This window comes from Dendroctonus ponderosae, unplaced genomic scaffold (genome assembly GCF_020466585.1).
Source record: "Dendroctonus ponderosae isolate FM_Combo_2020 unplaced genomic scaffold, Dpon_F_20191213v2 Dpon_F_20191213_7, whole genome shotgun sequence".
NCBI classification, from domain to species: domain Eukaryota; kingdom Metazoa; phylum Arthropoda; class Insecta; order Coleoptera; family Curculionidae; genus Dendroctonus; species Dendroctonus ponderosae.
In genome coordinates this window covers 33,940-51,296 of record NW_026018916.1, presented here as the reverse complement: position 1 = coordinate 51,296, position 17,357 = coordinate 33,940, and the positions used below count along the sequence as shown (strand labels likewise).

General features: G+C 38.8%; 2 protein-coding genes across 7 annotated transcripts; one reads left to right on the top strand and one right to left on the bottom strand.

The window, feature by feature from the left end:
* Positions 1–344: 344 nt before the first annotated feature.
* LOC109546951 (receptor expression-enhancing protein 1) lies at positions 345–10,055 on the bottom strand. Of its 6 annotated transcripts, none has more exons than XM_048668374.1 (10): positions 9,848–10,055; positions 6,925–6,997; positions 6,297–6,373; positions 6,118–6,238; positions 5,507–5,608; positions 3,774–3,892; positions 3,534–3,664; positions 3,319–3,476; positions 2,929–3,236; positions 345–1,291 (listed from the first exon to the last, which is right to left on the bottom strand). In XM_048668374.1, the coding sequence occupies exons 1-10, from the start codon at positions 9,877–9,879 to the stop codon at positions 1,219–1,221; spliced, it is 1,194 nt and encodes a 397-aa protein (XP_048524331.1). In that variant the 5' UTR covers positions 9,880–10,055; the 3' UTR covers positions 345–1,218. The 6 variants fall into 6 exon arrangements, with proteins under 6 accessions (XP_048524331.1, XP_019773693.2, XP_019773694.2 ...); XM_019918134.2 differs by having other exon boundaries at positions 3,089–3,236; positions 9,848–10,053; XM_019918135.2 differs by having other exon boundaries at positions 3,137–3,236; positions 9,848–10,053.
* A 327-nt stretch (positions 10,056–10,382) lies between these two features.
* On the top strand, positions 10,383–16,396 carry LOC109546946 (poly [ADP-ribose] polymerase tankyrase). Its single transcript, XM_019918122.2, has 24 exons — positions 10,383–10,653; positions 10,709–10,913; positions 11,038–11,262; positions 11,324–11,433; positions 11,486–11,679; positions 11,737–11,906; positions 11,967–12,050; positions 12,106–12,266; positions 12,319–12,450; positions 12,502–12,673; positions 12,734–12,848; positions 12,909–13,022; positions 13,079–13,244; positions 13,301–13,520; positions 13,573–13,805; positions 13,859–13,973; positions 14,033–14,239; positions 14,290–14,493; positions 14,552–14,742; positions 14,797–14,965; positions 15,022–15,145; positions 15,206–15,336; positions 15,417–15,529; positions 15,621–16,396. Exons 2-23 carry the CDS (start codon positions 10,721–10,723, stop codon positions 15,521–15,523), a joined length of 3,537 nt encoding a protein of 1,178 aa, XP_019773681.1. The 5' UTR covers positions 10,383–10,653; positions 10,709–10,720; the 3' UTR covers positions 15,524–15,529; positions 15,621–16,396.
* Positions 16,397–17,357: the final 961 nt, after the last annotated feature.

The window sequence follows — 17,357 nt, the reverse complement described above, 5'->3', positions numbered from 1 at the left end:
CATTAATAAGAATTTTAAAATTTCAATTGCAGCCAGCCAAGCACTAAAAGCTCTTTAATGTTCGGATGATTCTTAAATTCCGTTCATAAAAATGCCCACATGAAAACTTCGCATTTATTGTCCGCAATAACAAAACCATAAAATCTAAATTTTGGAAAAGCGCAGAGCGTATATTGCATTCTGGTATGGACTGCAGCAGCCATGCAAATGCACCCAGTAAAACCAGAGGACGAAAAATATATCCTTTGGCTAAATTATTATCTAAGCAGATGTTTCAGTCGCATATGATAGAAAACAGGTAAATTTGGGTCGCTTGGATCACAATTAATTAAACTCACGTTATGTTCTAATCAATCAAATATCTTTTATTAAGCCATTCATCGATTCGAAGGCTTGAGTTTTGGCAAACATTTAGTTAGTAATCTTACATAATACGTGACTAACCAGCACGGTAAAAAACCTAACAGTAGAAGAAGTAAAACTAATGATAAAGCGCCTTAATAGATCTATGGGGATTGTGAAATAACCATCAATACATTTATAGTACCTAAACAAGTTGCTATGTATATTATAAATTACCACAAAGTCTCATGTTATAAAATCATATTAACATCTCAATAAAAGGAACGGTATTTTAGGATGTAACTTCCAATCTTGAACACTAAAAAGACGCCATTTTACACACAAGTAATTGTATAAAACCTGCCCACCAACACTTAAATAAACATGTAACCAACAATGGCGTGTTTGAGGAAAAACGACTCAAAAATACACGACATAAAATTTGAATAAACTAGTAACGTAACAATCAGTTTATTCAAAATTGTACATGAATTCCAAGTAAAGGAACCGCTACCACTTTGAAAGCTAACATGTGATGTCTGTACAGACCACTTTTCCATTAAGCCAATGATAAATTACTATCGGCAACAAATTGCTACAATTACACACATACTGACATACACGCAACAAAATCAATATGATTTTATCGGCGACTTACTGTCTGAACAACTATAAAATAAAGTCGACAAAAACAAGGTTTCGTGCGGAAATATGCTGTTAGTAACCTTTTGCGCTATTTCAAGTATAAAATCGGTTATAAATTGAGCCAGGATTAACTTAATTAATCACTGAATTAAGAAATAAAAGTATACAAGTATCACACATAAATAGAGCTAGGATAAAGACGTCCATCAGGCTAATCATCGGTTATCTGTCCTAGACTTCCGTCTCATAAAGCCCTCTTTTTTGTTGATTTTTTAATACGGGGTAAGGTGGCACTTGACTGCTCCTAAAAAAATAATTTTTAATATGGATTTGCTCCTAAGATTTTCATAGAATCAAGCTCAGATATATCGCTTGTTGAACAAGAATGTTTTCCTAAATTTGACTTGATGATTTTATTGTGGCAACGAGAATAAAAATCATCAAAGAAATTAACATAATTGAATAATTTTTACAAAACCGACATACTTGAGCGATTTTATGAAAAGCACACTGTTTAAAGATTGTTGAAATTCGTATATACCGGCTGGCTTTGAAACAAGTAGAAAAGCTGCAAAATTGCCCCCCTTTGAACACGCACGGCAATAACTTATTTTATATCAAAGACAGCCTGTATATATATATATATAAATACATCATTATAAAAACACATGATGCATTTATGCCAAATAAAAAAAAAATATTTATCCCATTTTAGAACAAGATTCCGTTCCGTTAAATATTTCTTGAAATCCGATTATTCCAATAGATCAGAACAGGTGTTGTTTCAACAATTTATAGAGAAATTTAAGTCTTAATTTTTTCACTGCTTTTCTCTTCTGATCAAATGCGTCGTTGTAGTTGAAACATTTTTTTAATTGACAAATTCGCACCTTAAGAGTCAATAAAATCATGAATTAGTGGCAAACACATCACAAACAACACCAAATATCCTGTGATTAGTTCAGCAAGTTTGTTTTTTGTTAGTAAGAAGCAGCGCAATTCCACACAGATCAAACCAAATGATAAGAAATCATGCCTGACTATAGGAAGTGTCCTGACAACATCTAGGCAATATCTAGCTAGTCAATGTAATTGTCAACGTATCTTCTAATAATTTTTAACCTTCTATGTGCCAGAGGCGAATCGGTCAAACTTCGAATAGAAACTTGGCTCCCAGCCCTTTGAATCGGCTTGGCTGCTTCTGTTGTGGGGTTTTCGGCAATTGCGTCTAAACTGCTCGCACTTCTTGAGTGCGCGTTTTTGCCCGAAGCTGCCAGCGGCTTGTTATGGAAAAAATCTCCCCATGAGTGCCGTTTTTCCTTTACCTTACTGGGGATGTTCAAATGAGCCATTTTTTTCGGCAATCTAAGCATCTTGCTTAAAGCATTGTCGCTTTTCATTGACGAAGAGCTTTCGCTGCTCTTTGAACTTGAACTAGCATTTCTCGGCCTTCTCATCTTCGGCGAATAGTTCAGAAAAACTTCCTTATTGAGACTCTCTGCGCTTGAACTCAGGCTCCTCACTACACCTGGTTGCAAGACCAATGTGGCTTTGATTGGAAGATTTTGAACACGAGGAGGTCGGGGCGGTAAAGGAGCATGCTTTTTATGATATTTCCCCCCCCGATTCACTGCTTCATCGTTTCCTCCAGCTTTTTTATCAGCCCCTTTTGCAATGCTATCTGGTTGACTGGAAATTTTCTGTGGTTGAATTTCTTGCAGCTCATCGCATTCAAATGGGTTCCCACTAACACACTTCGCCATTTCTGGCTTGCGGTAGTTAATTTGAAGATTCATTGATTCATTGCTTGTCCCAGCAGGGGCTTTAAGTGATAGAGGATACAACGAAGACAAAGCTGAAGATAATTTGGTTAAGTTTAGTCTTAATGGAGAGGAAGAGATTTCTTTTGGGCATGCAGTTATTTTACTGTCAGTATCATACCCAAGTACATCTGCAGTACGGTGGTTGCCACCACTCGCATCGGAGTCAATTGGGTTACGCTTAACTACTGCAAGAGCGTTCGGAATTATCGAACTACTACTATCAACTATCCGTTGGTTATTTTCAATTTCAATTCGGCTCGTATCGATTAAAGTTTTACCATGCAAATCAAAACCTATCATTTCAGGTGTATCAAAAAACTCCTCACTGGATGACGAGTCGTGCGATTCGGGCAGATTGTTGATTTCCTTCGCCTTATCATTAAAAAACACTATATTGGTGTCAAACACTTCATTATCGTCGCTATCCTACAATAGTTGAAAATGGGGTTTCGGATTACTCGGAACCATTTGGATGGGAACGAACCGGCTGGGAAGAAAAATAACTTACATCGCTCGTAATATTCGCCTTCTTTGGTACGCTGGACCTGGTAACTCGAGTTGAACGAGATCGCGTTAGAGAGTTAGCCCGATTACTGCCTATGCTCTCTCGGGATTGTAGCCTTAAAGGGTGCTGGGCAGCATACAAGCCTTCAGCGCTAGAGTAACCTGAAATAACCAAAAAACCTCCATTCAAACCTAATGTTAAAAAAATTCCTAACTCACCTGAACTTATATCTTCAGTACTTCGTACTTCAGTGATAGGTTCACGTCCCAGGCCCACGTTTACTTCCGCAAAATACACGGAAGCCGAAGACGCTGAGCTGGAGCGGTGAGGACTGCGGCCTTGTTTCCGTCTGCAAATTAATTTTTTTTTTCAATATCTTAATCAGCTGCTCGATATTTCTACACGATTTTACAGGGGCAAAAACAATGTTTTTTTTACAAAGTTACTAAACTATTTACCGTCGGATCAGGTGTGGGTCGGAAACGAGAATATCGCCTTCATCGATGCCATCGGCTGGATCACTCAGATCACTGAGGCTGTACGACTTCTTCAAGTGGTTAACTATGCCACCACCTCCCTAAGACATTCAAGAGTAATAATCGAGAAACAGTACTGAAATTGCAAAGCGGAAATATCAGCAGCGGATGATAAAATTAAAAGTAAAATGTAGGTACTTACTTGCTAAAGTTAACATCATTAAAAAAACCGACACAACAAAGCCATGCATAAAGAAAAAGTGAATCAAACATGCCATTGAAGAGAAGTCGTGCGCTTTTGCCGCAAAATACCGAAAACCCCGTGCCGAAAACCTGGCCATGGTTGATTGATCAATAATGAAACTATAAGTTCATTGGGAAAAACTCTTTAATACATAAAGTACAACTGGTAACGGACATCGGATATTGTCTAAAACTCTCTTAGTCTAAAAATCACTTGTGCCACAATGTGCAAAACCCCCATAAATCGAGGCATCAGTCGTTTTTTTCCTACAGTAAAAGTCATTACACAACAATTCCAAAGTAAAAAAATATGTAAATATGTATATCAAACTAAAATCATTAAAATCAGTCAAAACACACAAATTTAAAATAGAAATAAACAAATAAAACAAAAAACTTAATCTAGTAAAGTATAGCTAGAAAATTCGAAAATCATAATTTGCGTCTGCCAAACGTATTATAGTCTTAATCAATTAATTTTGTAATTTCGAATTGAGATTCATTAATAAGGCACAATAAGGTTAAATATTGAAGCAGCATCACTTTCAAGAACTAAAAGCAATGTGTTCTGTCATAAATGTTCTTGGTCTTAACGGCCGACACTCACAGCTACAAAACAACTCCTTTTACATCAATGTAACTCGGTAATGATAAAACTTCCTCCATAGGACATGTGGAGATTTCTTATTGGTGCCAAAATGAGTTGAGTTGTTAATCCGGCAGCCCTTCAAAACATATTGCGTTTCTTCTATACTTAATTTTTCCTTTTCCAGGGCCTGTTCTGGGCCCCGGGGGCCCCTCCGCCAACATAGCTCTAATCGCATTAGCCAGTCGATCATTCTTATCATTATTTTCATGGTGTGTATCTGAAGGACCAGGTTGTACATCTGAAGGTTCAGGTTCTTCATCTGAAGATCCAGGTTGGGCGCTTGCAGGTGCACAGGGAGCAACATTTTGATCAATACGAACTACATCGGGTAGCGAAAGCATTTGCACAAGATTTTGAACTATCTCAGACTGTGCGAGAAAGAAACATTTATGAGTTATATGGAAATTAGTGCTATTAGCTAGATTTTAGAGCTTATTTCTGGGCTTCAGGAGCAGGATGGAGCAATTTCTATGTTCTAAGGTATGGGGAGAGGCGATTACTCAAATGATCGTAGATAAATATAGTTTTTCTCCAGCTTTTTCAGGGAAACGTTAAACAAACATTCAGTTAACTAGAGGAGTTTTGAAATAATAAAAAGAACTGCCAAATAAACTTCAAAAAGCTACGAATATGAGAGCAAAGTGAATAGTAAGTACCTACATCCAACTAAAACACATGCAGAGTGAAACATTGGAAATAATATACATATTGGCAAGACACTACATCATGTCTCTAATTTTTTTTAACTTGAAATTTCCAAGCCAATCCAGTTCACAAAAAATGGACGATTTTACTGTTTCATTTGATTGAGACCAACGATTACCTTAAGAGCAGTTTGCATGAGAGCAGTCACTCCTTTCTGACCGATATCGAGAAACTGTTTGTAGCTTTGTTCCTTTGCCTTAGAAATGTATTCGTCAATTTCCTGAAAATAGACAATTAAAAAATTAAACAATATTCCGATAAGTGCTGGATAACAACCTGCTTAATAATCATTGAAAAGTACGTGAAGTAGATAATAAAAAATACCTTTCACTTTAACTTAATTATTAGAATGATTAGAACTTTTATTCATTGGGGACTGGGGACGTTTTGTTAAGGTTGCAAATCCAAGGCAAAAAATGGCACCAAACCTAATCAAATAGGGGAAAAATGTTCTTAAAATTCCTTCGATTTTCTCAGATTCGGCTTGATTTTAAGCAAAAACAAAGCGGGAAGAACTACGCGTCAACTATTGTGTAAATGAGTCGCCAAAGAACATTGACGCTTAATTAATAATCCGGTTTTTAATAATGTTCAACCATTGGTAAATTGCGAGTTAATAGACTCGAAATTCAAGGTTGCGGTAAGGGTGATATAAGCAAAGACAAAAAATCAAGTAAATCGTCGAGCTTGTTTTTTGGCTAAAAAAGGACTTAATGTTTAAACACAAACCTTTTCTTTAGTGATTAACATGGGATGAACGAATTTTCTATATAAAATACTGGATCCTTTCGTAGCCGGGGAAAGCAACCATATCACTAGGATTATTTTGATTTCGTAGTAAAACGGAAACCTGAAACAACCAGGTTGGGTAAAACCGACAAATCTCGGGAAAAGTGATTTAAACTTACCAACTAAGGAATATATCTGTGAAAGTTTCTATGCAAGTAAAAAGTGCAAATACGATCCAGTACATCATCCATTTTACCTGAAACAGAAAAAAAAGATTCAGTGCGAAAAATTTTGTAATAAATGTATTGTATGTGTTCCTGCATGATTGACGCAAAGAACAATAGCGAAAACACTATAAAACAAGGATATAATGCAGTGCATTGCTCGCAATCCACCATGCACTATTAATTATGTTTTATAGCTTTGATTATGAAAAGCTTATTATTGCACAGCTTTCTGGGTACAAATTACTTTATTAGTTTCCTCGGGCCAATTTATGTCTAGTAAAGTAACCACCATCCTAAATAGCACAAAGTCATTGCTCTTTCGGCTGCAAGCAATCTCCCATGTTATTTTTAGTGCCATGTATATGTTAGTGCGACATATAGAAGAAATGGGTACACTTCCTTTGTGGCTTTGTGCTCTTCAGACCAGAACGTTCGTTGTTGTTGCACACTAACCGAACTGGATGAAATGTCGTCATTGCAAAAATTAGGCTTTCTGCTAAATTTGTGTGGCACAATTTGTCAACCGATTAAAGCAAGGAAAAGCGACACTAATTTGTTTTCGGTTACAGTTTCAACTTACGTATTCTTTGGTGTTTTTGGTCCTCACTCCCTTGTAGGAGGCATAAGCCGGGTAAAGAGTACCAAAGACTAATCTGGAAAAAAGAATTAGGTATATTATAACAAAAAATATATACATTTTGAATTGTAAAAACATTTTTTGGCAAATCCGCCCTGTATAATGGCGACAGTAATCTGTTAATGAATAATGCAGGAATTTCTTAAAACTGGGTTTGTGTAAGCAAGTATTGATTTTATGAGCAATTAGGATGCTTGACGAACTTAATTTTTCCACTGAACGTTCAAGGGTTTACTTTGCACGAGAGTTTTTGAGCAAAATGTTACTATAAACCAAGCTTTGAATTAGTTTCGGAACGGAGAATTGATCTCAAAATCCGAACAATACGTCGATTTTTCTTTCCAATTCCCATTAAGTAATTTTCACGCTTGGGAGGAAGCTTTCAACAACACAGCCCCCATCCCACGGCTAATAACATCAATTGTAATTTAGGTGGAATTAAGGAGGTGCCACTGTGCATTGTTTAAGATGTAATTTAGCATGCAAAATGCAAAGGAGGGTGCACTAAAATCGCCGATTATTTGATTTACCACAGCACCACCCACGTACAGTTTTCGTAATAAGTAAAGCGTGTAGAGTTTCGCAAAAAATATAAAATCTGATGTTTTACATGACTTTTCGAATAAATTGACATTTAATAGATGACTACAATTGTTCACTATATTTTCCGTTTAATTACTTATTGTGCGTTTTTATCTCAAATAAAGCCCCTTTGTGGCGTTTGCCTGAAAAAAGTGACTAACAAAAATTTAATTAATTTAACAGCCCAATTAAGCAACCATTGTCAAATAGAAGGATAATAAACCGCAAATGCAAATAGCCATTGCAAATGATAGCGATTTGAAACCAGCACGATTTTTACCGTTGCTTGGCTTTTACTTCCTGAGTGCCCAATAATATCGTATAAAAGTGGTATATGGTTGAAACAGGTCATGATTCTAAAATTATCATTATGTATTTTAGACTGCAGCAGTCAATGCTGGCAGATGCTTTGAAACAACGCAACAAGAAGTGACGATTTACAGACAATTTTCTAGATTCAACAAATTGACGAGTTCCATTACCTGGTCAATCGGTAAATCATACCTTCGACTCATACATGAATTACCACGACATCGTTCCAAATATGCACAATAATGCGAACTTCCGGTTTCTGCTTTTGCGACATTCTCTCAAATCAAATTGCTCGAAGAAAATTTATTTTTTGTCACACAGTAAATCTGGCCTGCCACAATGGAGACTAAAACTATATTTAGTCCAGGTGGCCAAGGAAATTTCATCTTCGACGAGCGAGAGTTGAATTTTGGCTGAATTTCAAACCGTTGGGAAATTATTTATAGATGTAATTCAATGCAGTGTATTTACCATAGGTAACAATTACCCAACAAGGATTTTACAGGACTTTTGTGGCCCGAAATCAAATCTTCTAGAGGCAGAAATACGCAAAAAATAAACAGCCAGAACTGTTGCTAGCAAGTGCTGTTACCATTGAAGATCCATTTATGGGATAATGATGGCCAGCCACAAAACACACAAACCCACGGGCGGTAAAACGAGCGAAATCCGTAAAATTCACCGTGTACCAAGACATATTTACTGGTTTAGCAAGTTTAATGTTGCAAGTAGATGCCTCATTATTTTTAAGGACTAGTAGTTAACTAACAACAATATCAGCAACATTAATCCAAACATGATGTGAAACTCGAAAAGAATTTCTTTGATACAATGAATAGATCAATTTCGGACCAGACGTGCGTTCATTTAAGGTCAAATCTGTTCAGAAGGTCGATTTAGCATGATCTTACTTAAAAATATATCGCACTTTCTTTTATTATCATGCAGAGCGATGACAATGGCTAAAACATATGTTGAAGTCGGTATTTAGCTATACATTCATTCGGCTGCATAATCCACACTGCATAAAGCACACTGTGTTTTATGTACAAAACAGTTCAAATTCAATTAATTGAATTGATCATGAATTAATTCGTTGCAAATGAGGCGCCTTTGGATCAAATTAATGCGATGCAAATACAAATGTGTTTTTTTGCTTGGAAAGCGTTACATTTTGCACACTTTGAATATTGAAATATTTCCAAGGCGAGCATAATTTTTGCAGGGACAAAAAAGTGTCTCCAGTGTTTTAACAATTTGTCTACCACATTCAATATAGATTTATTCAGTTCGGGGAAATAATCTCATGTGAATTAGCTGTTTTTGGGTTATCACTGTTTTGAACGATTAGTTTCTTCAGGATCTATATCAGCAATAATAATCACCTTGATTTGCATCGTTTGCAAAAGCACGTTTTTAAACTAGGAGAGTTTGGAGTGAAACTCATGGTCAAAGATTTTATCGCATTTTGATATGAACATTTCTAGAATAATTCCAAAGATAAAGCCACTTAGAAATAAAAAAAAACACAGAGACACACACGTTGATGTTCCTGACATGGAAAAAATCTTGTTTTAAAACGACGAAGATTTCAATTCCATTTCAGCAGACCATTTCAAGTTCAATGTGTGTATTCCAAATGTTGCAATTAATAAAACTATCTGGACGTGTGTATGTATGCAGTCGACATTGGCATTGGTATGAATTAGGGACTAGGGAATTGGTGTAAATTGGGAAAAACTAAAAAGATTGAGTAAAAAAAATCAAGGGCATAAAAATTCGATCACACAAAGCCTGTCTAAAATTGACAACTGTAAACGAGCCAAACATTTAAACAAAGAACAATCACCTTCTCTAACAAGGATTATCGTGTGGATGTCCGTTGTTATGCAGCATAAGAATACATTTCCTTAAACATATCGATGTAAACAAAATCGGAAAAATCGAAACACAAACCGACGAATTTACTTACATCACAATTCTGCTAATTATTGCCGAGATCATGGTCTAGGCGGTTGAAAATCCACAGAACAAGAATGTCTTTAACACAGAAATATGGACTTTTTAAGCAAAATCATATCAACATTCAAGGTATTTGTTTAACAAATACGTCGTTCCAACCAGTTCGTACACTTTGAATTGAATATAATGAAATGGCCACTGACATTAGATCGACTGTTTTCAACTGGTGGGGAAACGTCAATTAAATCCATCGATGAATACATCTATTTTTTATCTATGGCCTTGAAATTATTTGGCATTATTTTGCGTTTTTAAATTAACCGAACATTTATGAATTATTTCCTGCCTAGAATTATCTAAAAAAAGTACTTTTTAATTTTGTACAGCTCTGCTGGGAACCCCCTTTGCATATTTCCTAAATACAAAACATTTTTTTATAATTATTGCTGCTGATGCTTTGTTTCTATCCCCCGATAGACCATAAGATCAGCAACTGACATTGACCAAAAAATATCCCCCTTATCCCAGGGGGTATGTTCTGTGACATTGACGTTGACGTAGAGAGCCTTGTTCAGAGGTGTTCTGTGCTTGTTATTGTGACTGTGACATATTTTTTCGTCAGTTCGGTAACATACATACTTATTGGAGTTTTTCCTCCATTCCCTCGAATTAAGGAAGGGAAAATATAGTGACCCTCAAAACAAACAAAGCAGTGACCAAACAGTGATTCAACTACGCATGATAAAAACATTGCAAAATGACCATGCCTACGACGACTTTCACTTGTGCTATGGCTAATTTTAAATCGCTTTAAAGGTGGCAAAACACTAATTTGGAAACCAAGTGGCGTTATCCGTTATGTTCTCTTAAGATTGGTCACGTTATGGCGACCAGTAGGGGCGACATTCTCAAAACATCAATGGATCCATTGCCCAGCAGCAACGACCCCTTAAGGGAGCTGTTTGAGGCCTGCAAGGTGGGCGATATTGCTCGAGTGAGGAAATTGGTCACTCCCACTACAGTGAATGCGAGGGACACTGCCGGACGAAAGTCCACACCCCTACACTTTGCTGCTGGTAAGTTATAGTTTGCGACTTTTTTTTTTGCCCCGTTTTCTTCTGGACAAAGATTCATCAAATTGCTTTCATTCTACGAACGATCTTCCAAAGTCTTGCAGCTAAATGTTTTGTCTCGATTTAGGCTATGGAAGAAGGGACGTTGTAGAGTTCCTTCTATCTGCAGGCGCGTCGATCCAAGCGCGAGATGATGGAGGACTGCATCCCCTGCACAATGCCTGCTCTTTTGGCCATGCCGACGTCGTGAGGCTCCTTTTGGAAGCAGGCGCCAGTCCCAACACCAGAGACAATTGGAATTACACCCCATTGCACGAGGCTGGAATAAAAGGGAAAATTGATGTTTGCATCGGTAACGTGAACACTCTAACATAATTGGAAAACATAACTTCGTTTTTTCTGCACTCCAACAGCCCTTTTGCAACATGGGGCAGACGTAAATATCCGCAACACTGAAGGAAAAACCCCGCTCGAAGTAGCTGATCCAGCCACCAGGCCAGTTTTAACGGGTGAATATCGCAAGGTGAGCCCTGAAGCCAATTGCCGCCTTTTACCGCTAAAACTTCTATCATTAGGATGAATTGCTGGAAGCTGCCCGATCAGGAGCCGAAGACCGGCTTTTGGCTCTTTTAAACCCTCTCAACGTGAACTGCCATGCTAGTGATGGTCGACGCTCCACGCCGCTTCATCTAGCTGCTGGCTACAATCGAGGAAGAGTGGTGCAGTTGCTTTTACAGAACGGCGCTGATGTGCATGCAAAGGACAAAGGGTAATTTAAGCAGGGAAATTGCCTCCATTTGTCGTTACAGTCGATTGAAAATTGCAGCGGATTGGTTCCTCTTCACAACGCCTGTTCGTACGGGCACTTTGAAGTCACGGAAATGTTGATTAAACATGGGGCTAATGTGAACGCTAACGACCTATGGGCGTTCACGCCACTTCATGAGGCTGCTTCCAAGTCGAGAGTCGAAGTCTGCTCGTTACTGTTAAGTGAAGGCAAGTGAACGGGATTGGTAGGATTTCATTGCAGGAAAATAACGCTCGCGGTTGTTCCAGGAGCTGACCCGTACCAGTTAAATTGCCACTCAAAATCCGCGATTGATGCAGCTCCAACTCGGGAATTACAGGAGCGACTCGCTTGTAGGTTCCCAACTACTAAGGCAAAGTAGCAAAAGAGTTATTGAATTTTCCGCAGATGAATACAAAGGACACTTGCTACTAGACGCTGCCAGGCAGGCCGATAATGCCAAGCTAAAGAAATATTTATCTGCGGATATCATCGGCTTCAAGCATCCCTATACGGGGGATACTGCAGTGCATGCGGTTTGCGGATCACTATACCCGAAGAAAAAACAAGTAATGGCTGGAAAGACTGCAAACTGTTCAATAACCGTGTGACTTGTTGCAGGTTTTGGAGTCCCTAATTCGCAAAGGGGCCCCACTGAACGAGAAAAACAAGGAGTTTCTCACCCCCTTGCACATAGCCGCTGATAACTCTCATTATGATCTCATGGATGTGTTGTTGAGAAACGGAGCTAAGGTGGGTTGAATCTACCCAAAAAGTTCGTGTTGTTTCAGCGAAATATTTCAGGTGAATGCTTTGGATGGATTAGGACAAACGGCGCTTCATAGGTGTGCGCGAGACGACAATGTTCAAGCCTGCAGAATTCTAATTTCCTATAACGTGGACACTTCCATTGTTTCCCTGCAAGGCTATGCGGCCAATCAAGTGGCTTTAGAGAATGTACTTAAAATTTTGCAAGGTATGGCCAAAATTGTTCTGTTCTTTGACAATAACTAGGGACATTTGTGCCTCCTTTCAGATCCTCCGGCTGTTCCTGCCGATGTAGAGAGTCAGTTGCTGGAAGCTGCCAAAGCAGGGGATCTGGACCAAGTGCAGAGATATCTCGGCTCCTACCCCCACATAGTCAACTGCCGGTAACAGCATTTAATTTACGAACCTCTCAGGTTACTGGAACAGTAGTTATTTATTTCCAGAGACTTGGACGGAAGACATTCCACTCCCCTACATTTTGCATCCGGCTACAACCGCGTACAAGTGGTGGAGTTCCTTTTACAACAAGGCGCTGACGTCCACGCTAAAGATAAAGGGTACCTCCTCTCAAACAATTCCGGAACATTTCAACTGATCAATTTGCTTGTTGTAGTGGTTTGGTTCCTCTCCACAACGCTTGTTCTTACGGCCACTACGAAGTCACTGAGCTACTGGTGAAACATGGAGCGAGCGTCAATGTGGCGGATTTGTGGAAGTTCACGCCCCTGCATGAGGCGGCCGCAAAAGGAAAATACGAAATCGTTAAACTTCTGCTCAAGGTGGCTTCTGTGGCAAATCTCTTCCAGACATTGTTCTATTGCGTTTTAATTTCTAGCATGGAGCAGATTCAAGTAAAAAGAACAGGGATGGAGCGACAGCTTTGGACTTGGTGCGAGAAGGTGACCAAGACGTTGCGGACTTGTTGCGCGGAAATGCGGCCCTCTTGGACGCAGCCAAGAAAGGCAACTTGCAGAGAGTTCAAAGACTGGTTTCGCCCGAAAATATCAACTGTCGGGACGCCCAGGGGCGCAATTCCACACCTTTACACTTGGCTGGTAAGTTGCAGGAGCGCTGACAAACTTCGGAGAATTATTTAATCGATTCCAGCTGGGTACAATAATGTGGAAGTGGCCGAATATCTTCTAGAAAACGGCGCCGATGTTAATGCTCAAGACAAGGGGGGGCTAATTCCCTTGCACAACGCCTCTAGCTATGGGCACTTGGACATAGCGGCCCTTTTAATAAAATTCAACACTGTAGTGAATGCTACCGACAAATGGGGCTTCACGCCACTGCATGAGGCCGCCCAAAAGGGAAGAACACAATTATGCGCCCTTTTGGTAAGCTTGTCTTCTTCGTCTCTAAGGAAGAGAAACATTATATTGTTCCCCAGTTGGCACATGGAGCGGATCCCTTCCTGAAAAACCAAGAATCTCAAGCGCCAGTCGATTTGGCTTCGGCTGATGATGTTCGCTGCCTCTTGCAAGACGCCATGGCGTCTCAACAAGGTAATGTTCCTGACTCTTTTACTTCTTTAATCGGGTTTTATATGGTTTTGTTTCTTCAGCTGTTCCGACGGCTGCACAGTCTACATCCAGGCCGCCATCCATCGCTTTGCCTGGTCACACTCCCAGTCCCTCAATATCCGGGTCGAATATGAATTCGACTACCACTGAAACAGTTGTGATGCCCTCAGGGGCGGCTGTTCAGCTGATGGTTCCGGTCGCGTCTACCAATGGAAGTAGAACCAGCGCCGCCATGGGGGAGGCTGAAGGTATGTTTTGCGCCAATAAAGACTTTCGCCATGCGGGTTTTTTCGTTCAGGAGCGGCCAGTGCGGACCACACCCCAGAAGACGCCACTGATATCTACTCGGTGAGCAAATTTTTGGTCTCGTTGAATCTGGAGCATTTGCTCGAAATATTCGACCGAGAGCAAATCACTCTCGATATCCTAGCCGAGATGAATCACGAGGATTTAAAGCAAATCGGGATATCCGCCTATGGATTCAGGCACAAGCTGATCAAAGGTTGGAAGTTAGCTGCTAGCTAATAAATGTGGTTAAAACCGTCTTTTTCTGCGACTAGGAATGGAGCGTTTGGTTGCAAACTGTGGGGATTTATGGACCACCCCGACTAATCCAGGCACTCTTCTGGTCGATCTCGTTCCGGACGACAAGGAGTATATCACTGTCGAAGAAGAAATGCAGAACAGCATTCGCGAGCACAGAGACAATGGGCATGCGGGTGGAGTTTTTACACGATACAACATAGTTCGGGTAGGAACCTGAATTTTTAGCTGGCTTTCGTGAGTTAGCCGCGAAATATTCTAGATCCAAAAAGTCCAAAATCGGAAGCTGTGGGAACGATACACCCATAGGCGTCACGAAGTAGCAGAAGAGAATAACCATCAGTCGAACGAAAGGATGTTGTTCCATGGCTCGCCTTTTATAAATGCGATTGTGCAAAAAGGGTTTGATGAACGCCATGCCTACATTGGAGGCAAGTTTATCGGGGGGGTTTCGATTCATAAATCTAATTTTGGGCATTAATTACAGGAATGTTCGGCGCCGGGATTTATTTCGCGGAACATTCATCCAAGAGCAACCAGTACGTCTATGGAATCGGGGGCGGAACTGGCTGCCCGACCCATAAGGACCGCAGCTGCTACACATGCCACAGGTTAGTGGTTGCGTTGCCATTAATTGATAATTAGTGTCTAAATTTGCATTTACTCATCAGGCATCTAGTGCTTTGTCGAGTCACACTAGGCAAATCGTTCTTGCAATTCAGTGCAATGAAAATGGCACACGCTCCTCCTGGACATCATTCAGTGGCCGGCAGACCTTCAACTGGAGGTTTAATTTTCCCAGGTATGAGTCGAATTTCGGATGTATCCTTTAAATCCAACTCACGGACAATTAATCATTCCATTAATTTAAACCTGTTGCAGAATACGTCGTCTATAGAGGCGAACAGGCGTATCCAGAATACTTCATAACATACCAAATAGTGAAGCCCGAAGAGAGCTTGAGCGGCACGGAATCGGATGTTAGGTGATTTCAGGTAAGAATCTCACTCTGCGTTCGGAAAGTTAGAAAAAAAAAAGAAAAAAACATCAGAAAAAGTCGCTTACTAAAAACGCTAAACGTATCAGGAACAATGGCTGTTGCTTCAACCACCCAAATCTTTCAAAGATTTCTTCTGTGGCTTGATGGGCCACATGCTGGAATGCGTGGCACCCAACAGGAAAAAATGCAACTGTGAACAGCAAAAAAAGTGAGCGAGCCATAATTTATAGACTTCAGTGCCAAAGTAACATTACCCCCAAAAAATGCATTTATTTTCCCTATTTTCCTTGCCCATTCTGTTTTAAATATATCCTATCAAAATAGCGGTGGAAACGTGCAATATTACTTTGGCCCGTCTTGTAACATTTTAAAACAATGTGTTCATTACGGTGTAGCCATGTAATGCCAGCTCATTGAAAAATGAATTTCTAGCAGAGTTTGTAAACGAAACTCTTCTCGTGTATATTTACTAATGAATTGTCAACGTTTTTATTGTAGTGATATTTATCTCGTAATCGTGTTATTAATATCAGTGCATTGGGTGATAAAAACCTATCGACTGACGTTCTAAATATGGGGTTCAATGGCAAATGGTTTGCATGATTTTGTATTCTAATTTTGACAAAATAACATCCCCATTATCAAATTTGCCAAAAAAAGGTTCAAGCTATCCATCCCCATGTGATTACTGTCGATACTTCACGTGTATTTATAAAAAAACTGTTTTAACCATTTGGTTATAAAAATGTGATATTTTTCAGTTAGTACATAAGCATACGTCAACGTAAACGGTGTGGTTTTCCCTATTGTAAGCTAATGTTTTTCGATTTAACTGCATTTCAATAAAAACCTATTTGTGTAATTCAACTCGTTTTAATTTTGTTCGCTTTTCTGCAAACAGTTTCACATTTCCGATAGTTTGCATGATTTATTAGCAATTAAAAGCTACTCTGATCGGTGTTTGTGGCAAAATACGGGGATTTAAATGCAAACAATTATATTAAACAACTAATTAATTACTTAATATAGAAAATATTTACAATTTAAAGGTTTACAAATTAGTACATAGATAGTTATATATAAACAAAACAGTCACACATAATGCTATATGGTCGATTAGAAAATATTGAAACCAATTCCTGAAGCCGCAGCCGGCAGTAACTTGCCAAATCGGTAAAAAAATTAATTTGAATAAAATAAAAAGTATTTGACATTGTTTAAAATTTCGCAACAACTAGCAAACAATATAGTTTAGTTTCCACATTTTCCAACCACCCTACTTAGACCAATTTTAATTGAAAATTCTAGGAGTTACTTAATGAACAATAGCAATTAATGTTTGCTTTAATAGGTATAACGAATAATTAAATACTTAAAAAAAACTATTTGTATTTGCTAAACATTCTACAATTAACAAAAGTCTTTGCATTTTTACCTTCTAGTTTTAAACTCTTTCGTTGCCTTAGAAGCAAGTGATAATACCCAGTAAAATTACCTCCTGCGTTCGTATCGAACCAAAAGAAAATATTTCCTAATACGGATTCCCATTTATCTTAAATTTATCACAAAAGCACTTGAATAGATAGTTTTTTTGTTTTGTAAACTAGTACAATATTTGGCAAAAACTCAGTTTTCAGTTCGGCAAGAACGTTGCCCGAAATAGTAAGTTTCAAATACTGTTTGTACGCTAATAAGCTCATTTACTGTATGAAATACACAAACAGTTGGCTTGGAAAAGGACCATCGATAATTGTGACACTTTGTATTTGAAAATAATGTACTAAATAGGGTAAACTATTTATTTTTTTCCATTAAAATATCAC